At 51.9% G+C, this 20,070-nt stretch overlaps 2 protein-coding genes and 1 long non-coding RNA gene across 3 annotated transcripts; 2 read left to right on the top strand and 1 right to left on the bottom strand.

Annotated features, from left to right (window-relative positions):
- The first annotated feature begins 2,685 nt into the window (after positions 1–2,685).
- Positions 2,686–4,552, top strand: VGF (VGF nerve growth factor inducible). The gene has a single exon (XM_077140190.1). It carries the CDS (start codon positions 2,702–2,704, stop codon positions 4,550–4,552), a length of 1,851 nt encoding a protein of 616 aa, XP_076996305.1. The 5' UTR covers positions 2,686–2,701.
- Positions 4,553–5,951: 1,399 nt separating this feature from the next.
- On the bottom strand, positions 5,952–11,946 carry AP1S1 (adaptor related protein complex 1 subunit sigma 1). Its single transcript, XM_077140843.1, has 5 exons — positions 11,816–11,946; positions 9,879–10,057; positions 9,103–9,211; positions 8,031–8,168; positions 5,952–6,754 (listed from the first exon to the last, which is right to left on the bottom strand). Exons 1-5 carry the CDS (start codon positions 11,816–11,818, stop codon positions 6,707–6,709), a joined length of 477 nt encoding a protein of 158 aa, XP_076996958.1. The 5' UTR covers positions 11,819–11,946; the 3' UTR covers positions 5,952–6,706.
- A 425-nt stretch (positions 11,947–12,371) lies between these two features.
- Positions 12,372–14,003, top strand: LOC143666846 (uncharacterized). The gene is made up of 3 exons (XR_013167748.1): positions 12,372–12,469; positions 12,854–12,937; positions 13,869–14,003. It is a non-coding gene; the product is annotated as an uncharacterized LOC143666846 (long non-coding RNA).
- Positions 14,004–20,070: the final 6,067 nt, after the last annotated feature.

Genomic DNA, 20,070 nt, shown 5'->3' with positions numbered 1-20,070 from the left:
TGATTCATCCTCCTCAGGAAGGTAACGTGACCCCCTCCCCATTCCACCCTCTCAGTCAGCAGACTGGGGAGATGACAGGGAAATGGAGAGGGGGGAGAAGGGGAAAGGGGGTGTGGGGGCAGCAGAGGGCCTGGAGAGTTGGGGGATGGTGAGGCAGTGCCGTGGGGTCTCCTGCCTAGACCTCTTCTTCCTTTCTTTGGCACCCCCAGTCATTTTATTTCTCAATTTCCCCCCCTTTTAGCCTCCTCCCTCTATCTGTTTCAGATCCCTTCCTTTCTTCCCCTCTCTCCTGCCCCCATCCTTCTCTTCTTTCTCTCCACTCCTCCCCACCTCTTTCTCCGTAGAGCCGATGGGCTTTCTTCTGGGAAAGTCAAGCCATTGATGGAAGCAAGAAGCCACTGCTGGCTATAGAGGGAAAGCACGTGAGTGTGTGTGCGTGTGTGTGTGTGTGTGTGTGTGTGTGTGTGTGGCGGGGGGATCGGCGGAGAATGAGGGTCAGTGCTGGGAAGAGATGGGGATGAGGGAGAATGATTGACTCGGAAAGCCCTGATTCCGGTTTCCTGAATCTCAGGGTGCGGGTGCCCTATGTGTGCCCACAGGCACCCCTGTGTCCGCAGTTCTTGTGTGTCTGGCATGTGTCATTGTCACTCCCCCCTTTCGCTGCCCACGCCCCCGCACAGCTCTCTGCCTGCACCGCAGCCCCCTCTGGCCTCCCTCCCTCCCCTTCATTCCTGCAGTGGCTGCTCCCCTCGCCTCCCTCCCCTCTCCCCCTCCCCATTTCCGTCCCCCCTACCCCCGCCTACGGCTGGTCTCCCTTCACCGGACCCGGCTAGCTGATGGATTCTCTTTGCGCAATCTGTGCGTCATCGCCCCCACCCCCCGGAACCTCTAGCTGCCCAAGCCCCCAGCCTCAACCTTCCTGGCAGGAGATACGGTCGAAGGGTCCGGTGGCAGAGAGGGGCGCCATCTGACGTTGCAGTCCCCACCTCCCACTCCGTGTTCCAACCTTCCCTTTAAGCAGAGGGGAGAGCTGGAGTTGACTCACTCCCCCACCTGCGCAACCCCCTCCCCACTGGTCTGGTCTCGCCCTCCAAATGTCCTTTGAGGGGAAAGCGGCGGGAGGAAAAGAAGCAAGAGGAGGGTGGAGAGAAGTGGGCTTAAAAGGGGGTACAGCGGGGGGCACAGTCAGCCGGACAGAAAGACAGACACACCTTTTTCTCCAGACACGCACCGGCCGTGAACAGACACGAGCCCAGTGACACACAGATTTCCCCTTCCTCTCCAGACTCGGATCCTTCCCGATGGCATTACCCAAACCGCAAGATCCACCCGTGCGCCCCGGCCCAGCGCCGGCACCCGCACCGCAGATCCGCGGACAGCGCCCACCGGCGCGCAGATCCGTGCCTCTCTCACGGGTGCCCGTTGTCCTTGGGCGTGTTCCCCAAGGACCACGCGGGCGAGGGGTGGGGAGCCCGGTCCCCTTCCCGGCTTACGAGCCCTTATCCTTCCCTCCCCAGTATGGATCTCCTACTGGTGCCCAGGCAGACGCTGGGAGTGTTCCTTCCTATCCCTCTCAGCGCCGCGGGCTCTAGTGGCTGCAAGCCGCTCTGTAACCCACCCTCCCGTCTGCCAGGGTCTTCGCATCCACCCTTCCATTCATTTTCCATTCATTCATTCATCCTTTTCTCCTCGTCCCTCCTTCATTCATTCAGAGCCCCCTCCTCCGTCCGCCTTGGTATTTCATTCATTCATTCATTCATTCATTTCCCCGGCGCTTGGCTAGCGCACGCCCCTCCAGCCGACGACCCCAATGCGCAGGCGCGGGACGGGACAGGCGCGCGCCCTCCAATCGCTGGGTGTCCTCCCGCCTCGCGGCGCCCGCCCGCTTCCCCATGAATGAACACTGACGTCAATGGGGCGGGGCGCGCCCACGTGACCCCGAGCGCTTCCCTTTATAAAGCGGTGGCAGCGCGGGCGCTGTCCAGCGTGCTGAAGCCGGAGCGAGCGAGGCGCCTGGAGCCGCGCGGATCCAGCGGAGCCCGGCCCAGAGGACGCCAGACCTCGACCGTCGCTGGTACCAATCCACAGCTCCGAGCCGAGGCGGACGCGTCCCGATCTTCCCCTGTCCCCACCCCGCCCCGACCCTCCTCTCCACCTCCCGCGTCGTGACACCAGCTGGTAAATACTCCGCTGTCCGTCCCTCAAACCCTCGGCAGCGTGGGCGTGAGGGAGGGTTCCCTCTCCTCCTGGACGGGGGTGTTGAAAACACAGCGGGGAGCACCCGATAAGGGTCCCTAATAAATGGGGGAGTTGCCGCTTTTCTCCTGCTGGTGAAGTCGCCCACGCACCATCCGGGGAGCCCTGCGGGGAGGGAGCAGAGATTCCCCCCCCCCATCCTTGCTGCTAAGTACGTGGGCGCTGGCAGTGAGATGGTTCAGGGAAGGGGGCGAGGACTAGCTGGGGGAAGCCAGGGTTGCGGACGTTCCTTTCCCATTTACACGACTCCAGAGATCCGCACAACCTCTTCATCCTATGCTCCCAAACATCCCTCTTCTGGGTAAGGCTGGGGGATCAGGGAAACCCCGGATTTCCTAATTAAAGGTGGGGGAAGGGAATGTAGAATTAGAGAGCGGCGATTTTTACAGAAATTCCTTCTTTCTCTGGCTCCTTCTCTTTCACAGTTTTCGACAGCCCTTTGGTCATGAAATCTCCCCAGTTGCCGGCTTCTGCCCTCTTCTGCTTCCTTCTACTGGTCAAGGGGCTAGGGGCAGTGCCTGCGGGACGCCCCGAGGCGCAGCTACTTCCCCTCAACTCTGAGCATAAAGAGCGGGTATCTGGGGACGCGGTGCCCGGGCTGAAGGATGGCAGCGCCCCAGAGGTCCGAGCCGCTCGGAATTCCGAGCAGAAGGACGAGGGAGAGCTTTTCCAGGGCGTGGATCCCAGGGCGCTGGCCGCGGTGCTGCTGCAGGCACTCGACCGCCCGGCCTCGCCCCCCGCGCTGGGCGGCTCCCAGCAGGGGCCAGCGGAAGAAGCAGCAGAAGCTCTGCTGACCGAGACGGTGCGCAGCCAGACCCACAGCCTCCCGGCGCCAGAGACCAAGGCGTCCGCGGTCCCGTCTCGCCCCCAGACTCAGGAGGAGAGTGGTCCTGAGGTGGGTGACCCCTCTGACGAGCTCGAGGCACTAGCGTCGCTGCTCCAGGAACTGCGAGATTTCAGTCCGAGCAGCGCCAAGCGCCAGCAAGAGACGGCGGCAGCAGAGACGGAAACCCGCACGCACACGCTGACCCGAGTCAATCTGGAGAGCCCCGGGCCGGAGCGCGTGTGGCGTGCTTCTTGGGGAGAGTTTCAGGCGCGCGTTCCCGAGCGCGCGCCCCTGCCGCCCCCGGCCCCCCAGCAATCCCAGGCGCGAATGCCAGAGAGCAGGCCCCTTCCTGAAGCCCACCAATTAGGGGAAGGAGTGCCCGCCCCTAAGACACACCTGGGCGAGACCTTGGCACCCCTGTCCAAGGCGTATCAAAGCCTGGGAGCCCCCTTCCCCAAGGCGCGCCGGCCGGAGAGCTCACTCCTCCGCGGCTCGGAGGCGGGGGAGCGCCTTTTACAGCAAGGGCTGGCGCAGGTAGAGGCCGGGCGGCGCCAGGCGGAGGCCACGCGGCAGGCCGCGGCGCAGGAGGAGCGGCTGGCCGACCTCGCCTCCGACCTGCTGCTCCAGTATTTGCTGCAGGGCGGGGCCCGGCAGCGCGGCCTGGGGGGTCGGGGGCTGCAGGAGGCGGAGGAGGAGCGAGAGAAGGAGAGGGAGGAGGGGGAGGCGGAGCCGGAGCGACGTGGCGGGGAGGAGAGGGAGGAGGAAGAGGATGAGGAGGCGGCGGAGGCGGAGGCGGAGGCGGAGGAGGCGGAGAGGGCGCGGCAGAATGCGCTACTGTTCGCCGAGGAGGAGGACGGGGAAGCCGGAGCCGAGGACAAGCGCTCCCAGGAGGAGACGCCGGGCCACCGGCGGAAGGAGGCTGAGGGGGCAGAGGAGGGAGGGGAGGAGATGGACGACGACGAAGAGATGGACCCGCAGACGATCGACAGCCTCATTGAGCTGTCCACCAAACTCCACCTGCCCGCCGACGACGTGGTCAGCATCATCGAGGAGGTGGAGGAGAAGCGGAAGCGGAAGAAGAACGCCCCTCCGGAGCCTGTGCCTCCCCCCCGTGTCGCCCCCGTCCCCGCCCCCGTCCGCTCCCCGCAGCCCCCGCCCCCCGCCCCTGCTCAGGACGAGCTGCCGGACTGGAACGAGGTGCTCCCGCCCTGGGATCGGGAGGAGGACGAGGGGTTTCCCCCGGGGCCCTACCATCCTTTTCCCAACTATATCCGGCCGCGGACACTGCAGCCGCCCTCCGCCTCGCGCCGCCGCCACTACCACCACGCCCTGCCGCCTCCGCGTCGCTATCCGGGCCGGGAGGCACAGGCGCGGCGCGCCCAGGAGGAGGCGGAGGCGGAGGAGCGCCGGCTGCAGGAGCAGGAGGAGCTGGAGAATTACATCGAGCACGTGCTGCTCCGGCGCCCGTGACCCGCCCCCGACCCCCCCGCGCGCACTCCCGCCCCGCGCGCCGCCGCCGCGCCACTCCCCCCTCCGTGTCGCTCCTCTCCGCTCCCCAGGTTTGCATGCGCCCCGGCCCCGCCCCTCGGCCGCCGCCCGGCCCCGCCCCTGCCCCGGTCACTCGCGGGCCCAGTCCCGCCCCAGGGCGGTGCGGAGACCAGTCGGACCTCTTCTGGGTCCGAAGCCCCGGGCTCCCGGAACTCAGCTGTGGGTGAACCTGGGTCAGCCCGGGCGGCCAGGTGGTTTGTGCGAATGCCCTCCCTCCGCGGGGCCCGGTCCCCACTTCGTCCTCTGGGGACGAAGCCGGAAAAAGCAGTTCCAGTTAGTTGTGTGAAGTGTCTGTCTTCTTAACTTGGGGACCCCCGCCCTCTTCAAATCGCTGTGAATTTATCCCTTCTTTCCCTTCTCGATTGTATATACCCCTCACGGAGGAAATAGTTTTGCTAAGAAATAAAAGTGACTATTTTATTAGGACTTTGTTCTCGGTTATTCACCCGTCCCCTTGGGCCTGCGTGGTCCTCCACAAGGGGCGGTGAGGGCAGCGCCAGCCCCGACCCCCGTCTCCTCTCCTCGCCCCCTACCCCAAGCCAAAGTGAGAGCTGAAGGATGGAATCACTTTATACCGTATTTGGGGGGAGAATACGGCTTACACACTTTCAGAAACCCTAGATTCTAACCTAGGGGTAGTGGTAGCGGTTAAACAGTCTTCGGCCCCCAGGGCTTGGCCAAGAGATGTGGGGACGTCCAGGGCAATTGGGAGGGACTTCATCTGATGCCCCCCCCCCCCAGCTCCCTCCCTTCCTGCAGCCCCGCCCCACCTCACCTAACGTTCTGCCTTCACTGAGCCCTACGCCTCCTAGTCCTGAGTACTGAGAGCCAGGGTTGGCAGCCAAAGCAACATCCTGGTTTTAGCCCTTTCTCAAACGTTTTCTAAGCACCAAGGATGGGACATGCCCTTGCACTTCCAAGTCCCTCCCCCCAATAAAACTGAATCCATGTAACTGAAATCTTCAACAAATTAATTGAGGGGAATGGAGCTACTTCATTCGCAATGACTCCTCCTGGGCAAAGGACGCAGCAGTTGAGCAGCACTGAGCCCCCAAATCTGCTTGGGGCAGGGCTGCCTGATAAAACACAGGAGACTCTTAACCCTGAATTTCAGGTAAACAATGAATACGTGTTTAGTATGTGTCCCAAATACTGCAAGCAACTTATACTAAAAAAGTATTTGTTGTTGAACTAAACTGGTTTCTTTTCTTTTTTTAAACTAAATCTGGCAAAGCCTAGTTTGGGGAAAAAGGTAACTGGACAATGTCCCCTTGCTTCACAACTGGTGTCAGCTTTCCTCTAGAGTCCAAGGAAGGCCAGGTCCAGAAACATTTGTCCTTTTATTTCAGAGGAAAGGAAATGAAGTCAGATACTTCCCCACATCACCTCCTTGGCTCCTGCCTCACCCAGATCAAGGAGTGAAGGAAGGGCAGGGCCCCATCTCCCACAAAGCCCTCCCTCCCCCTAACCCTTCCTTCCCTCAAGGTGGCAAGTTTAGAAAAAAAGTGACTATGTCATTCCCCCCTTGACACTGGACAGAGGCCCACTACAGCCAAGGAGGAAAGGGGGGCAGATGAGGGAAAAGGCCTTCCCTCTCCCTACACAGAAGCCCCCTCTCCCAGGCAGAGAAGCTGTACTGGCTGACTGGCTGGGGGCAGGGGGGTGGAGGTAGGTTATGGGGGCAAGGGGTAGAGAAGAGCCCTGAAAACCATTTCCCTTTAACCTGACATATTTATATATTTACAGTCATAAAGGAGGGGAGGAAGTCTGGGTAACATTAGTTCTTCAAAGGCAGGGAATAAAAGCCAAATAGCACCCCCATCTTGGTCACATTTTCCTACCTCTTGGTTCCTTTACCCTTCAGAAGGAAAAGGGAAAACAGGAGGTAGGGGGTGGAGGAAGGGACTGTTTAAGGGTCCTGAGCCCACAGCTCACTCCAAAAAGAAGGTGTGGCAGCAGAGGGGTGCAGCTGGGTCCCACCAAGGAAAGGGCCCTTGGAGAGGTGCGGGAAAAGCAACCACTCATGCCCCACCTCTGCACCAGCTCCCCACATCTCCACATGGCCCAGGCCGGGGGCTATGCCAGACCCATCTCCTCCAGCACACTGCGCGGCGACTCATCCTCCTAAGGCAGAGACAGACAGAGGGTGACGCAGAGACACCAGGGGAAGCAGACAGGGAATTAATGGGGGGACGCAAGACAACAGCAGTCAGAAGGAAGGAGTCAGAGATGGGGAGCAGAAAGAGACATGGGGGTAGGGGAGAGAGAAGCCAACGTGAGCCCAAGGCTGGAACAGCTGAGAGCCCTTCAGGGGAGCTCACCAGCCTCCAGGGTCCTTCCCTAGAGTCAACTATGGGAAGATGGGGGCCCGGAGTCAGTCCATCACCACCCTGAGAACCCAAAGCTAGGAGCTTCATGAATAGGGGGCTCAGTCTCAGTACCTGAGGGGAAAGGGAAGCTGGGGCTGGGGGATAAGAAGCCGCTTTCTGGGGACTGAGGTTGGCAGATGGCCGGGTCCTCTCTTTTGGGGGGAGCGGGGGAGTAAGAGGTTGGCATCAGGTCCCCGAGGAAAGGTGAACCAGACTGCAGAGGGATGAGTCATCAGGGTCGAGGCAGAGCAGAGTAACAGGGTATGTGTGTATGTATGTGTGTGTGTGTGTACATGTGCACACGTGTGTATGTGCACATGTGCATGTGCGAAGGTGAAGGGGACCCAGAGATGGCAAATTCAGCTCTGCCCTTCCTCCTCCCTCAGAGAAGAGCCCCCGCCCCCACCTCTCCCCCTCCTCAGAGCCAGTTCAGGTTGACTTGCTTGTCACTGCAGATTCCGGTGACTCATCTCCCTGCACCAAGTCTCAGCAGTGGCAGAGCAGAGAGGGGGCAGGCAATAATGGGGTGAGGGCGGGGGCACTGGAGAGCAAGGAGAACCAGCAGCCCGGGAGCCTCTTCCCCAGCCCCCAAATCCCCACAGCCTTTTGCTCTTGAGAAGCAGAGGCTTGTGAGTATGTGTATGTTTTAAAAGAAAAAGGGAGATGAACCCAAGGAAGAAAAAGAGCCCTCTACCATGGGTATCCTCCAGTCTCTGAGCCAATCTCGATGCCAAGAGAAGCATGGGCCAAAGACAGATTTGGCCAGGATGAGACACCTGGGTCTTGGGAGGAGGACAGAGCTTAGAATGAGGGGAGAACTGGCACAGGTGGGCCATCTGCCGCCCCTGGCAGTCAGGGCTTGAGGGCAAAGCTGGATGGCTAGGTGTGGTGGGGGGTCAGATGCCATAGGGAGGGGAGCCACCACAGTGTCGGGCAGGGGCCAGAGATCGCAGGCGGGCAGGGTGCCCAGGGGAGGGCGGGCACCGTCTGTCTCCGCATTCTTCCTCCTCCTCACTGTCCCTGGCCCCTACCTCTTGCAGCAGGTCTGCCTGCTCGATGGCCTTGAGTACACTCTTCTTGGAGGTATCCTGGACATCACCCCCCATCAAAAACTCATCCAAGATGAAGTAGGCCTTCTCGAAGTTGAAGATGATGTCCAGCTCGCATACCTGGGGAGGAGGGTGAGAAGGCAACAATGAGTGCAGAGGTATGTTCCTGCCCTAGCCTCGCCCTAGCCCCCTCTTTTCTCATATTCACTCTTCTGCATGGCCTCTCCTCCCACCACGCCTTCTTGTCCCAGGTCCTGGGCCCTCTCTTCCCTCAATACTTGGCTCTCCTTTTTCACTTCCTGCTTTTGCCTCTTTCTCCATAATCATGAACTTGTAGCTGCCCCAGTCTACCCCTGTCTATGGTTCCTGTCACTTCCTCCTAAAATCCGTAACACCATTCCTACCCAAGGCTGAGCTAGCCTCCCTCCCTAGGCTCTTTGGGGCAGGGAAAGCAGAGCTTCTGGGGAATGGGGTAGACGGCATGAGTTCCAAGAAAAGCTCTGCCACTAAACAGCTAGCTGTCCATGCTATCCAGTGTCTCTCAGCCTCGGTTTTCTCATCTGCAAATGGAGATAACACCCACTTCTGAGGAGCAGTGAAGAGAACAACACGAGGGCACTCTGTGACTAGTTAAGCGGAATACACATTTTGGAGTTATTACTACTCCCCATCTAAGATCTGAGCTGTCTACTCCACATCAGGTAATTCAGAATCTGGGAATGGGATCCAAACACTTATATAGCTAGAAAGCTTTCCAGAAGATTCCAATATGTAGCCAAGGTCAGGAACAACCGATACAAAGTGGACATGGCCTCTGTCTTTGTCCTGAGCTGAGCTGCACATGGCAGGCTCCAGTTCACAGCCCCACTCCCCCAGGGATTGTTAAGGGGTATTGCTAAAGGTTTATAGCTTAAAAAGGGAGATTAATTACTGTTTGTGATACTCCAATTTCACCTCTCCTGGAGTCTTCAGGCAGAGGCTGGAAAGGGCTCCAGAGTTTGATAGAAAGAGAGGATTGCTGGGCACAGAAGCTGGGGTAGGTGGGGAGACTTACACTGCCAAAGTACTTGTCCAGGAGTTCCACATATCGGTGGATCAGCTCCAGCGTGATGAGCTCATTGTCTTGGCCCTCAATGGCACAGCAGAAGTAGAGGCTGGCATATCTTGGAAAAGGAGCAAGTGAGGCATAGCTGGGGGGCTGCTAGACCTGCTTCCCAATCTAGGCTCTCTGGCCTCAAAGCTCCTGTTTTCCCTCCTTCCCGGCCCAGGGTCCACACCTCTACTGGACAGAGGCCAGGTGGCCCCGGGGCATGCAAACAGTAACTCACTGGTTTGATCTTAGCTTGACTCTTACAGCTCTCTCACAGACACAGGCAAAGATAGACTCTTTTCCTCTTGCCCTCTGAACTGTTCAGTTTGACTCAGCAAAAACCTGAGCCAATTAATTCACCTGCTTAAAGGAGAAGGGACTGGAAAGAGTGTGTGTGTGTTTGTGTCTGTGTATGTTGGGAAAAGTGGGGCAGGATCTAGGGCTGTCCAATGGGACAGCAATGGAGATAAGCAATGGACAAGGAAGGACCTATACGGACAGACGTATATGTCTGGGGTGGGTGCTAGGCTTAAGCAAAACCTATTCGGGAAACGGACTCTTCAAGGAGAGTTTGGAAAGGAAAGGAAGCCTGAGTTAAATCACCGCCCTCCAGATGTCCCTGGCTCCTAGCTCATCCTGACCTTAGGGGCCCCTTATTTCTCAGCAACGTTTCTCGTAATCCACTGCCAAACTCCAACCAAGCAGGATCTAGACAGGGTTGAAAGTAGGTGGTGAGTCACCTTTTATAGACAACTTTGAGGTCCCTCCACTCCAGGAAGCTGCACATTTTGGGTTTGCGGGCCAGGACAACCTGCATCAGCTCCCGGACCATTTTCTTGCGCTCCTTGTCCGACGTGGCCAGGTACCACTTTTGCAGCCGCAGCTTCCCCTGCCGGCTGAACAGCAGCATGAATCGCATCTGGGAGTGGAGGGGGCAGAGTTGAAGGTCAGAAATTCTCTTCAAAGAGCTATCCCTTTACTGTCACCTCTGGATACTGCCCACTCCTCTCCCCATCCGCTGCCACCCCCAGCAGGTGTCTCTCCCTATGAGGAAAGTCAGAGCTCCTGAGTCTGTCCTTCGGGTTCAAATCCTGGCTCTCCTAGTGTGTATGGACTTGGGCAAATTACTTTGTCTCGGGACCTCAGTTTCTTATCTGTAAGATGAGATAACCAAAGTATTTACCTTATAGAGCCAGTAGAAGGGAATAATGTTGATCTACGCACATGGAAAGCACTAAAACATGTTAGGAATTATGACCACCTGCTTCGTAGCCCTGTTCTCCAAACTGAAGAGAAAAGGCCTAGCAAAGTGACAAGCAGCCCATGGCTGATGCTAAAGGGATATTTATTCTCTTCTGTACTGTTTCTGGAAACCACCTCCTGGGAATTTTGTGCCTTGGAGAAGCTACTGCATTTCTCTACCCCATTCTAATAATATGCTTTTCTGATATCCCAAATACATCATTTTTCAGTGCCAGCCAGTCCTATGCCCAGGGGAATCCGCCTCTATAGTGGCCCAAGGTAACTAGGATTCCCAAATTCTACCCTCTTCTCCCCTCCACCATCCAGGCATTTGGCTCCTGATTTCCTTCTCTCAACTTTTCTTCCTTGTAGGGGCCCCTCCTGTTAAGTGCCCACTCCTCAGACTCCATGAGGCCAAGTTCCCTTTCAGTTGCTGAGTTCGAACACAGCCACACAGGGTGGTTCTCCCAGGGAATGTTTGTGGAACAAAGAGCAAGCTGAATGAAGGGGCAGAGGGGAGGGCAGAGCCCTGACTACCTCCTGGACCTCCAGTTTCCCGGTTGCAGTGGGTCAGGGCCACAACCCCCAGGCATCTCTTTTGCCCAGCCACTCCCCTCTCCTGGAATCCCTGGGTGTTTGCAACAGTACTAGCTCAGTAGGCTAAAAACCATAATTCAAGGCCAGGGTTTTCAGTGATGAGGAAAGGGAAGTGGGGCTAGTCAGTGCAGTGGGACGGAGGCATGGAAAGACAGGGATCAAGGCTGCCTTGTGTTTCTAAGACGGGGGTTGGGGGAGGAGTGTGAGCAGGAAGACGGAAGGCCAGGGCTCCGGAAAGAGAAGGGGTTGGGAGGCGGAGAGCGAAGCGCGCCAGACTCGGGGATCCCAAAACCTGGGTCCCTAACAGCAAAACCTCAAGCCCACTTGGCTTCTCCACCTCACGCCAGCTTCTAGGCGAGCATGGCCATAAACCCGAGGCAGGACGTTCACTCCTCAGACCCGGAAACTATTTCCTCCCACACGGCGCTCGGCCCCAAGGCTCTCGCCGCTCCCGTCTGGGACGCACGGGAACCAAGGGGCTCGGTGACGGGCGACCCTCGCTCCCTTTTCCACGAACAGACCCCCGCGCCCCTACACCTCCGGCGACTTCCCTAAGGCAGTGGCCCGCCCCGCCCCCCGGACCGAGGCGCGACGGCCCTTCCCGGCTCGGCGCGGTTCCGCCGTCCCCGGGCCAGCCCCCTCTCGCCCCACAAATGCGGCCCCCGCCTCCCGCCCCTTCTTTCTAATGTCATTTCCAGCTCTTCCTTCCGAGGCCGGCTCGGCCCCTGAGGATAAGAGGGCAGAAAGAGAGGCTCCTACACAGGGCAGCCCCCAAGGTCCCCGCAGGTGCAGCCCACGCCCCTCCGTTCCCCCTCCCCTCCCTCTTCGCACAGCCTACCATCCTGCGGCCTCCGGCTCGGCGCGTCCCTCTTCGGCCACCGTAGGCGCCAGCTCCGCTCCCTTTCTTATCCTTTCTCCCTCTTCCCTCCCTCTCCGTTGAGGCCCCGCCCCGCCCCGCCCCGCCCCGGCTCAGAGTCCCCTCGCGTGGCGTTCTGCGCAGGCGCCCGGGCTGCGAGGCGCGCGGGCGGGGCTGGAGGCGGAGAAGCGGAAACCCTGGCAACCGGGTCCTTGACTTCGGCTTAGAGTAGCTCTGTTGTCATGGCAACAAGGCTGTCAAGTGGGTTGGTTGGAGGATGGGGGAGGAGAACAAGGAGTCCTCGTGCTTTGGAACCTGGGTGGGGGGGGAAAGCGGGAAAAGGGGTGAGCGGTGGATGGGACGACCACTGGAATTTGTGAGGAGCCAGGGAGGACTAGTGGAAGGGGCGTGGGTGGTTAAGGAGGAGCAGGGCGGGAAGAGCTGTTTAGAAATGGGAGGAGGACCGCGGAGGAAGACAAAAGGTAGTGGTGGGGCTGACGTGAAAAAAGTATAGAGCTTAAAATAAATAGCTATTGAGAACCTGCTGGGCGCAACAGTCTCTTAAAGTAGGAGAGATGTGTAGGAAATAAGGGAGATGAAAAAATAAAGAAAAGGAGGCACTGCTATAAAGAAGATGTAAGGGGAAGGGGGAGAAACATAATGGACAATTAAGGCACAAAGGGAAGAAATAAAGAAACTCTTAAAGAGGGACCCAGACATAAGTGCAAAGATGAGGCAATGAACTCAAAGAGGAGCTCTTTTAGCTGTGGGTGTGTGTGTGTGTGTGAAAGAGAGAGCGTGTGTATGTCAATGTAATGAGGTAAAGGTATGGATAAGATAAGATCTTATAAGGATAAGATAAAATCTTAAATTTTGTCATGCTGATAAATGAATGGCTATTTCTAGATAATAGTTGGCAACTGAGGATACTATTATTTTTGAGTAGCGCTTGAAGCACTTGTTAGTAAAATCTCCATATCACCATTTTATGTTCTTTTTTCTTATTCTTTGTTACGGAAGTGAGATGTTCTAGTGGCAAGAGACAGGTCAAATTCACCTGCATTGGACTCTTGTCTCTGAACTTTATTAGATGTATAGCCTCAGGTAAGTAATTTAGCCAAACCCAAGTTGCAGCAGTACTTACCTTACAATGTTATTCTGAGGAGTAGAAGTATTGTATAGAAAGTATCTGAAGGTCAAATATTGTATGATCTCACTGATATGAAATAATTAGAATATGCACAGCCAGAATCTAGAATATAGGCTACCAGAATATCTGACACACTGTAAACATTTGGCAAATGGTAGCTTTTTGCATTATTTCCCTCTCGTGCTTTCATTCTTCTACTTTTTCTGCTTCCTTTCTTTTCCATTTCCTTTTCTTCTTTGCCTATACCTTAGACTTGTCAATAGCATAGATGTTGGCTTAACTATCTTGGTATTATTTATTAGGTCAAAAATAATATACATAAAGCAAATTGTTAACATTAGAAAGGGTAAATCTTTCTGGAATGAAGAGGAGGAGGGAAAGTACGTTAGAAGGGCCAAAGGCAAAATAAATAAAAATGAACATGCACTCGGTCCTGGAGACATGAGGTTGTACAAAAGAAAGTATTGAGGCGTGAAATAAAGACCTACACTGGAGAACTAGCTAACAAGTTCCATAACTTTGGAAGCTCTGTTGATATACATGCCTACAATTCCTTGGAAAGCTGACACTTTCTAGAATTCCTTGTTTCAGTGTGGTCTACCTACCTGTAGAAAAGATAAGATTCATGAGAGACTTGTTAGAAATATGGTTTTTACTTACATAGAATCATAGAGTACAAGTGGTTTAAAGTAGTTAGGCAATTTTGACTGGGTTTCCTCATTGTTAGTGAATGATGAATGTAGAGAATTATAAGTTAGAGGATTCAGTACAGCTGACATCTGCAAATGAGTTCAGATTTGATGCAGTGGGCAGTTGAAAGTCATTATAGTTGTGTGAGCTGGGGAATAATTTGCAGTAATAGTTTTAAGAATATTAATCTTATAGTCATATGCAGGACAATTTGAGAGAACAACTGAAAGGCTCGGAGATCATCTGGAGACATTTTGGGTCATCCAGACACAAGGACGAAACGTAATGGAAAGGGAGAAGTCAGAGTGACACTTGCAGTAGGACAATCAACAGAAGGTAAAAACTCATCTAAGTAGAGAAAAGGGGAGAAGAATCAAAGAAGAGCTGGGGAATTAGTGGTATCATTTGTATACATGGAAAAGTATAGAAGAGATGAGCTTCTCTTTCACAGTTAGAGGTAGAGTTTCCATTGTCTCCATACAAGCTGTGCGGACACTTCCTCATGCCTTTCCTAATTTTGGTTGTAAAGAGCTTCCTGCTGAGGTTGGAGGGGTGGCCCAGATGAGCTCTGAAGCCCTTTCATCTCTGAGTCTCTGATCCCGGTTTCTCCCTCCTGTGGTGCTTTCTGTATCCACTTTTTTTGGGCCATTCTTAAAGTAGGTCATGTGCAGTGATATCTCTCTCTCTCTCTCTCTCTCTCTCTCTCTCTCTCTCTCTCTCTCTCGTTCTCTCCTTTACTGAGCAATCAGTACTTTATCATATGCTATTCCTATCAATCCTGAACGTTCGAATACTTTCTGTGGTATATGTTAGAATTCTTTAAACTGCAGCCTTTAAACTGACTTTCTACTTTAGGAGTTGCCACCTTATGAGCCTAAGGGGAGATAGAACAACCTGTCATTGTAACATGGAAAATTCTAGATTATGCACCTTTGCAGCCTTGTTTTCAGCTGCAGCATGGGTATTTCTGCTGCATTCCCCCCACCCCTACCCCACCCCAACTTTGGATGAGATGAGGATGGGTGATGGGAGGGTACTGGCAGAGGGTCAAAGGTTCAAGTTCTTGGGCTGGCAGTGGAGTGGGGCTAATGGCAGGTCTGCGTCCAGTGAAGTGGTAGGATGGTGGCACAGGTGTGATTTGGGGCATTGTACCTGGTATGAGACCTCTAATCTGGTTCTCTGGCCCTCCTGATAATTCCACAAGCTATCCAGTTTCTGCTGCTTGTCACTGAGAGCTCTGACTGGTAAACTTCATTAACATTCTATATTGTCCATTGATTGCATAAGAGAGTGTGCCTGTCTCTTCAACTAGATGGTAAGCTTGTGGGATGCTCTCATAAACATCTTTTGTTTCTTTTACAGAACCCAGCATAGTGATTACTGAAAGGCTTCAATTATGATCTAAATAGGTGGATGTCAAATCTAGATATTTAAATTTCTCACCCGAACTATGCTAACTTATTATTTCATGTTTAACATTATGTATTTAAAATCTATTATTCCTGCTAGATAACCAACTGTCTCTTTTTGTTATCTTCCCCACGCCCAGAACAATGCCTCACATTCTGTAGATGCCCGATATTTGTCGGATAAATGTTTACTGGATCTCCCATTTTGAAAATTTCATTGTCGCCTCAAACTTCACTGAACCAAAATGAGTTATCGTTTCCTTTCACTCCCACCTGAAACCATCCCATCTCTTATTTTCGCATTGTGGTCACTGTCACCCTTTTCCTAGACACAGAAAACAGTTAAACAAAAGAATGAGGAGGAAATACTAGCAAGGCAGGTTCAAGGGACACACGGGAGGATAAAGCCTCAAGTTCCCAGGGTGGTTTTGAGCTGTCCCTTCCCTCCTCCGATAAGCCAGCCAGCTTCTATCCCACTCTTCCCCACACCCTCCCCTAGACCAGTTAGGCAAATCTTTTATCTGTGTCCCTCAAATAAGCCAAGATTTTATGTTACCCTTCATGTCCCCTCAATAACCCAAATCCAACTTCTCTGTTCTTAAAGGTCTCGATCATGCAGTCTCTTCTCTCTTAAGCCTTTAGGTCTAGCCTAGATAGAGTTCATTTCTACGACATTCCTTTGGATCATTTTTGCAGTGACTTGAGTAATCTTTCTAGCTTTGTGGTGTCTTCCTTTGGTGCCTGATAGTAAGAAACATTGCCTACATTCTTAAAAAAATGTTTTGCAGTACCCAACATAAAGTTGGACTTTAAAATAAGTACTTGTTAGAGTGACTGGAGTACAAACTTGGCGAGATTTTTTGGAAGCCACAGTTGCTGTCCTTCAGAGAACTTTCCATTGGAGCCAAAGCGACATCTGGTGGTTGGGTGAGAAAAGACTAGTCCCGCAGCTGCTGTTGAGGCTGATGGGCTAAGGTGTGGCTGCAGATATGTGATGGTGTCTGGCAGGTGAGGGCAGCCCCTTCGGCCCCACCTCTGAGCTCCTCTTTGTGTGCAGGGGGATCTGTGCTCAGTATGCCCCAGAGAGAGCCAGTGGAATGGAGTGATTTGGGAGCATAGAAGAGCCCATCTGCCTGGTATTAAGTAACAATAACAGTCCCAAGCTAAGACCTCTGAGCCTTTGTTTCTTCATCTCTACTATATTTGCTTTTATTAGTACAATGAAACTTTCTTCAGAAACCACTTAAAAATGGTTTGAAAAGCAGATGGTCTCCTTGACAGGTGTCATTCTGATGCCTAGAATATTTTTTTTCTAGAATATTTTTACCATTGAGGGATTTACCGAATTCATACTCATTGCCCATTCATGGGTAGATAAATAATTCCACTGTGTAAGGGTTACAAGAAATCTGCAGCAAGGACGACCTGGAGGGAGATCGTGTACGTTCTTCATCCCAACTGAAATAGAAAAAGAGAAACTTAGAATGGCCAAGGAGGGGGGCCAGGGCAAAAGTCAAACAGGGCTGGACAGGTTTTGCAATGGGCCTGGAGTTTGGTCAGCTTTGTAAGACTGCATCATTTTCTTTGTCCTCGTCGCATCTAAGAAAAGCTTCCCCAGCACAAACATCCTCTGTGGGGATGAGAGCTTTTGAAGAATTCTTTTCTTCTGAATCTTCTCAGCATGTTTGGGCCGTTTTTAAACTATGTTTTACAGAATTAAAATTGCTCTGCTTTTTGAAGCGCCTTGTGCAAATAAAGGCTCTTCAGGTTTCTAAGCAAGTCTATTGCAAGTAGGTAACTCCCCAGCAACTAGACTGAACTGGGTCATTTCTTTTTTTTAGGATATAAAGAGCTGGAAAGATATATTTGGGTACCAGTGTCCCTTAATTCTTGGAGAATTTCCCATCATGACCCTGGCTAGCCCCTATGAGGCTCAGAGGGGAATCTGTGCAAGAGGATGAAGCAAAGAAGAGGACTATCTCAGTACAGCTGAAGTATTGGCCACAAATCCTGGCACAGAACTAGGTCTTGTGAACTGAATCAGGCCCCATCCAGTTTTTGCATCCTTGGTCCAAGCTGTCCATAGCAGGCCTAATGGGCTCAATGGCTTTTTTGATCTAGTCCCATAACCATATCTTGGTCCTACAAAACTTCCCAGTTGCATAGTAGACCTAGGAAAGGAAAAAGGTAAAAATTATTGAAGACGAGATACAGCACCTTAAACTAAAGCTGAAGAGGAGCTTTAGTGAGCCACCCCTTCCAGATCTCCTTTCTTTGGGTCTTGCACTGGTTCCCCCTGGCTTACTAGGAAGAGAAGAAGACTCTTCCTTTCAGGCTTGAATAGACTTTGAAGATCCCCTTACTACTTCAGCCTCGTGGGAGAAGGAAAAGCTTGAAGAAGGCAAATCTAAAGAGAGGAATTCGTAGAAGGCATCAAACAATGGCCTCTCTTTTGAGCTTCTTAGCTCATCATATTGGAGACCTCCGAAAATGTTCCCAAGCCTTCGCTTGAGAAGAAAATACAAATGGGAGGGGACAGGTAAGAAGGCCAGAAGCTGGCATTTGCACCCTTTAGCATACATTGAATGATTGAGGAGTGATTAAATGAATGTAAAACCTTTCTGGATTTATTCTCAAAAACGTGATGATCAGAATTTGCTCCCAGAAATTTCTAATGTCACTTCAGAGAAAAAGAGAATGTGAAGGTTCTTTTAATTCAAGGTCTAAAATTCATCTTTGTTCATGGTCGTGGATTTATTTTTGGAAAGTTGTGAAGGCTTTTCTGGACTTGAGAAAAGGTAAGATTTTTAACCATGTGTCTTAGTTTGCCAGAGCTGCTATGACAAATACCACTCAAGAGTTGGCTCAAACAACCAGCATTTATTGTCTCATGGTTTTGAAGGGTAGATGACCAAAATCAAAGTGTGGGCAAGGCCATGCTGTCCCCCTGGGTCAGCAGCGTTCCCTGATGTTGATTTTCCATCACGTGCCAAACTCTATTCTCTGGCTTTTTGGAATTTCTTGCTTCTTCTGACTGCCTACATCTGAATTTTCTCCTTTTATAAGGCCTCCAATCATGCAAATTAAGGCCCATCCTTATTCAATTAGGCCTCATCTAAAATAGGATCATCAAAGATCCTGTTCGCGAATGAGACCACGCCTTAACTAATAATAGCATCTTCAAAATCCTATTTACAAATGGGTGCACACTCCCCCCAAATGCGTCTTTTGTGGGGGTGCATAATTCATTCCCCAACACCAGGTAAAAATGATCACATTTGACTGTGTTGGAACACTTGAAAATGTTTTTTATCAGAATCATATAATTTTAGGATTAGCAGTTCCTTGATACACATTTAGTCCCATCGCTAGGAAGCTCTCCTCTGGATATGTGAGCATGTGCGCACTGGGGTAAATGTTTAAGGATGTCCACCTCAGCACTATCGGTATTGACAACAATAACAAAAGCCCTGAAAAAATAAGTCTATCAATAGTGATCAAGGAATTATAGTACAGCCATATGTTCCAGTTTGCTAGCTGCCAGAATGCAATATACCAGAGATAGAACAGCTTTTAAAAGGGGGAATTTATTAAGTTGCAAGTTTACAATGCTAAGGCTGTGAAAATGTCTCAATTAAAGCAAGTGTACAGAAATGTCCAATCTAAGGCACCAACCAGAGGTACCTTCACTCTAGAAAGGCCAATGAAATTCAGGGTTTCTCTCTCAATTGGAAAGGCACATGGTGAACATGGCAACGTCTGCTGGCTTTCCCTCCACGCTTCTTGTTTCATGAAGCTCTCCAGGGGCATTTTCTTCTTCATCTCCAAAGGTCTCTGGCTGCGTGGGCTCTCGTGGTTCTTGTGGCTCTCCTGCTTTCTCCAAAATGTTTCCTCTTTTAAAGAATTTCAGTAAATGAATCCAGACCCGCCTGGAATGGGTGGAGCCACATCTCCATCTAATCAAAAGTTAATATCCGCAATTGGATGTGTCACATCTCCATGGATATAAACTAATCAAAAAATCAGCCTACATTATTGAATAGGGATTAAAAGAGACAGTTGTTCCCACAAGACTGGATCAGGATTAAAACATGGCTTTTCTAGAGTACATAATCCTTTCAAGCCAGCACACCACCTATATGGCTGGTGAAAAGAATCAGGGAAAGTGGCACAGGATATATCATTAGGTGAACAAAGAAAGCTGCAGAACAGTATATGAAGTATGACCTTATCTGTGTGAAAGAAAATAATATATTGTGTATGTTTGTAAATGCTTGGTATAGTTCTAAAAGAGCATCCAAGAAAATTGGGGCTTTTGAGGTCCCACTTTTACCCCTTTGAACTGTTTGAATGTTTATGTGAATATGTATTCTTTACAATAAAAAATAATAATCTAGCTTTGCACCCTGATCAGTAAAGCACCCTCACCAAGGGGTCATCTTGGATGTCCTTGACCACTTTCCATGACAGAGCACTTACTAACTACCAAGAACCTCCAGAATTGGTGCCAATTTAAGAAGTGACCTGAGTATCCAGGAGGTTGGAACAGAATCCAGCCAATAGTCTCTCAAATCTACCTTTGGGATTTGGGCACTGGACGGCATGCAATTGTGATAGATAGTTCTTGGTATATTTCTCAGTTTAAAAATTATTTCTGTTCACAAAATCTACTAGGGATAAGGATAATAAATTCAGCAAAGTGGCAGTACAAGAGCAATACACAAAAATAAGTAGTGTTTCTATACACTAGTAATGAACAATCTGAAGAGGAAAGCGAGGACAATTCTATCTACAACAACTAAAAGCATCAAATATATAATAAATTTAACCAAGGATATAGAAGACCTATCTGCAGAAAACCACAAAATATTGCTAAAAGCAAACAAAGAAGACCTAAATAAATGGAAGGACATTCCTTGTTCATGGCTTGGAGGATTAATATTGAGATGTCAGTTGTACTCAAAGCAATTTACAAATTTTCAACACCA

The sequence above is a fragment of the Tamandua tetradactyla genome, chromosome 23 (genome assembly GCF_023851605.1).
Source record: "Tamandua tetradactyla isolate mTamTet1 chromosome 23, mTamTet1.pri, whole genome shotgun sequence".
Classification (NCBI taxonomy): Eukaryota; Metazoa; Chordata; class Mammalia; order Pilosa; family Myrmecophagidae; genus Tamandua; species Tamandua tetradactyla.
Note: the sequence above shows the minus strand (reverse complement) of the source record. Positions and strands in the feature narration are given on the sequence as shown.

What these genes read in the sequence shown, in the direction of transcription:
- VGF (XM_077140190.1), top strand. Translation starts at nt 2,702, where the DNA reads ATGAAATCTCCCCAGTTGCCGGCTTCTGCCCTCTTCTGCTTCCTTCTA.
- AP1S1 (XM_077140843.1), bottom strand. An exon ending in CTCAAAGTTGTCTATAAAAG is followed by an intron (nt 9,212 to 9,878) that starts GTGACTCACCAC and finishes TCCTTTTCCAAG; the next exon opens with ATATGCCAGCCTCTACTTCT. An exon ending in TGGACAAGTACTTTGGCAGT is followed by an intron (nt 8,169 to 9,102) that starts GTAAGTCTCCCC and finishes CCTCCTCCCCAG; the next exon opens with GTATGCGAGCTGGACATCAT.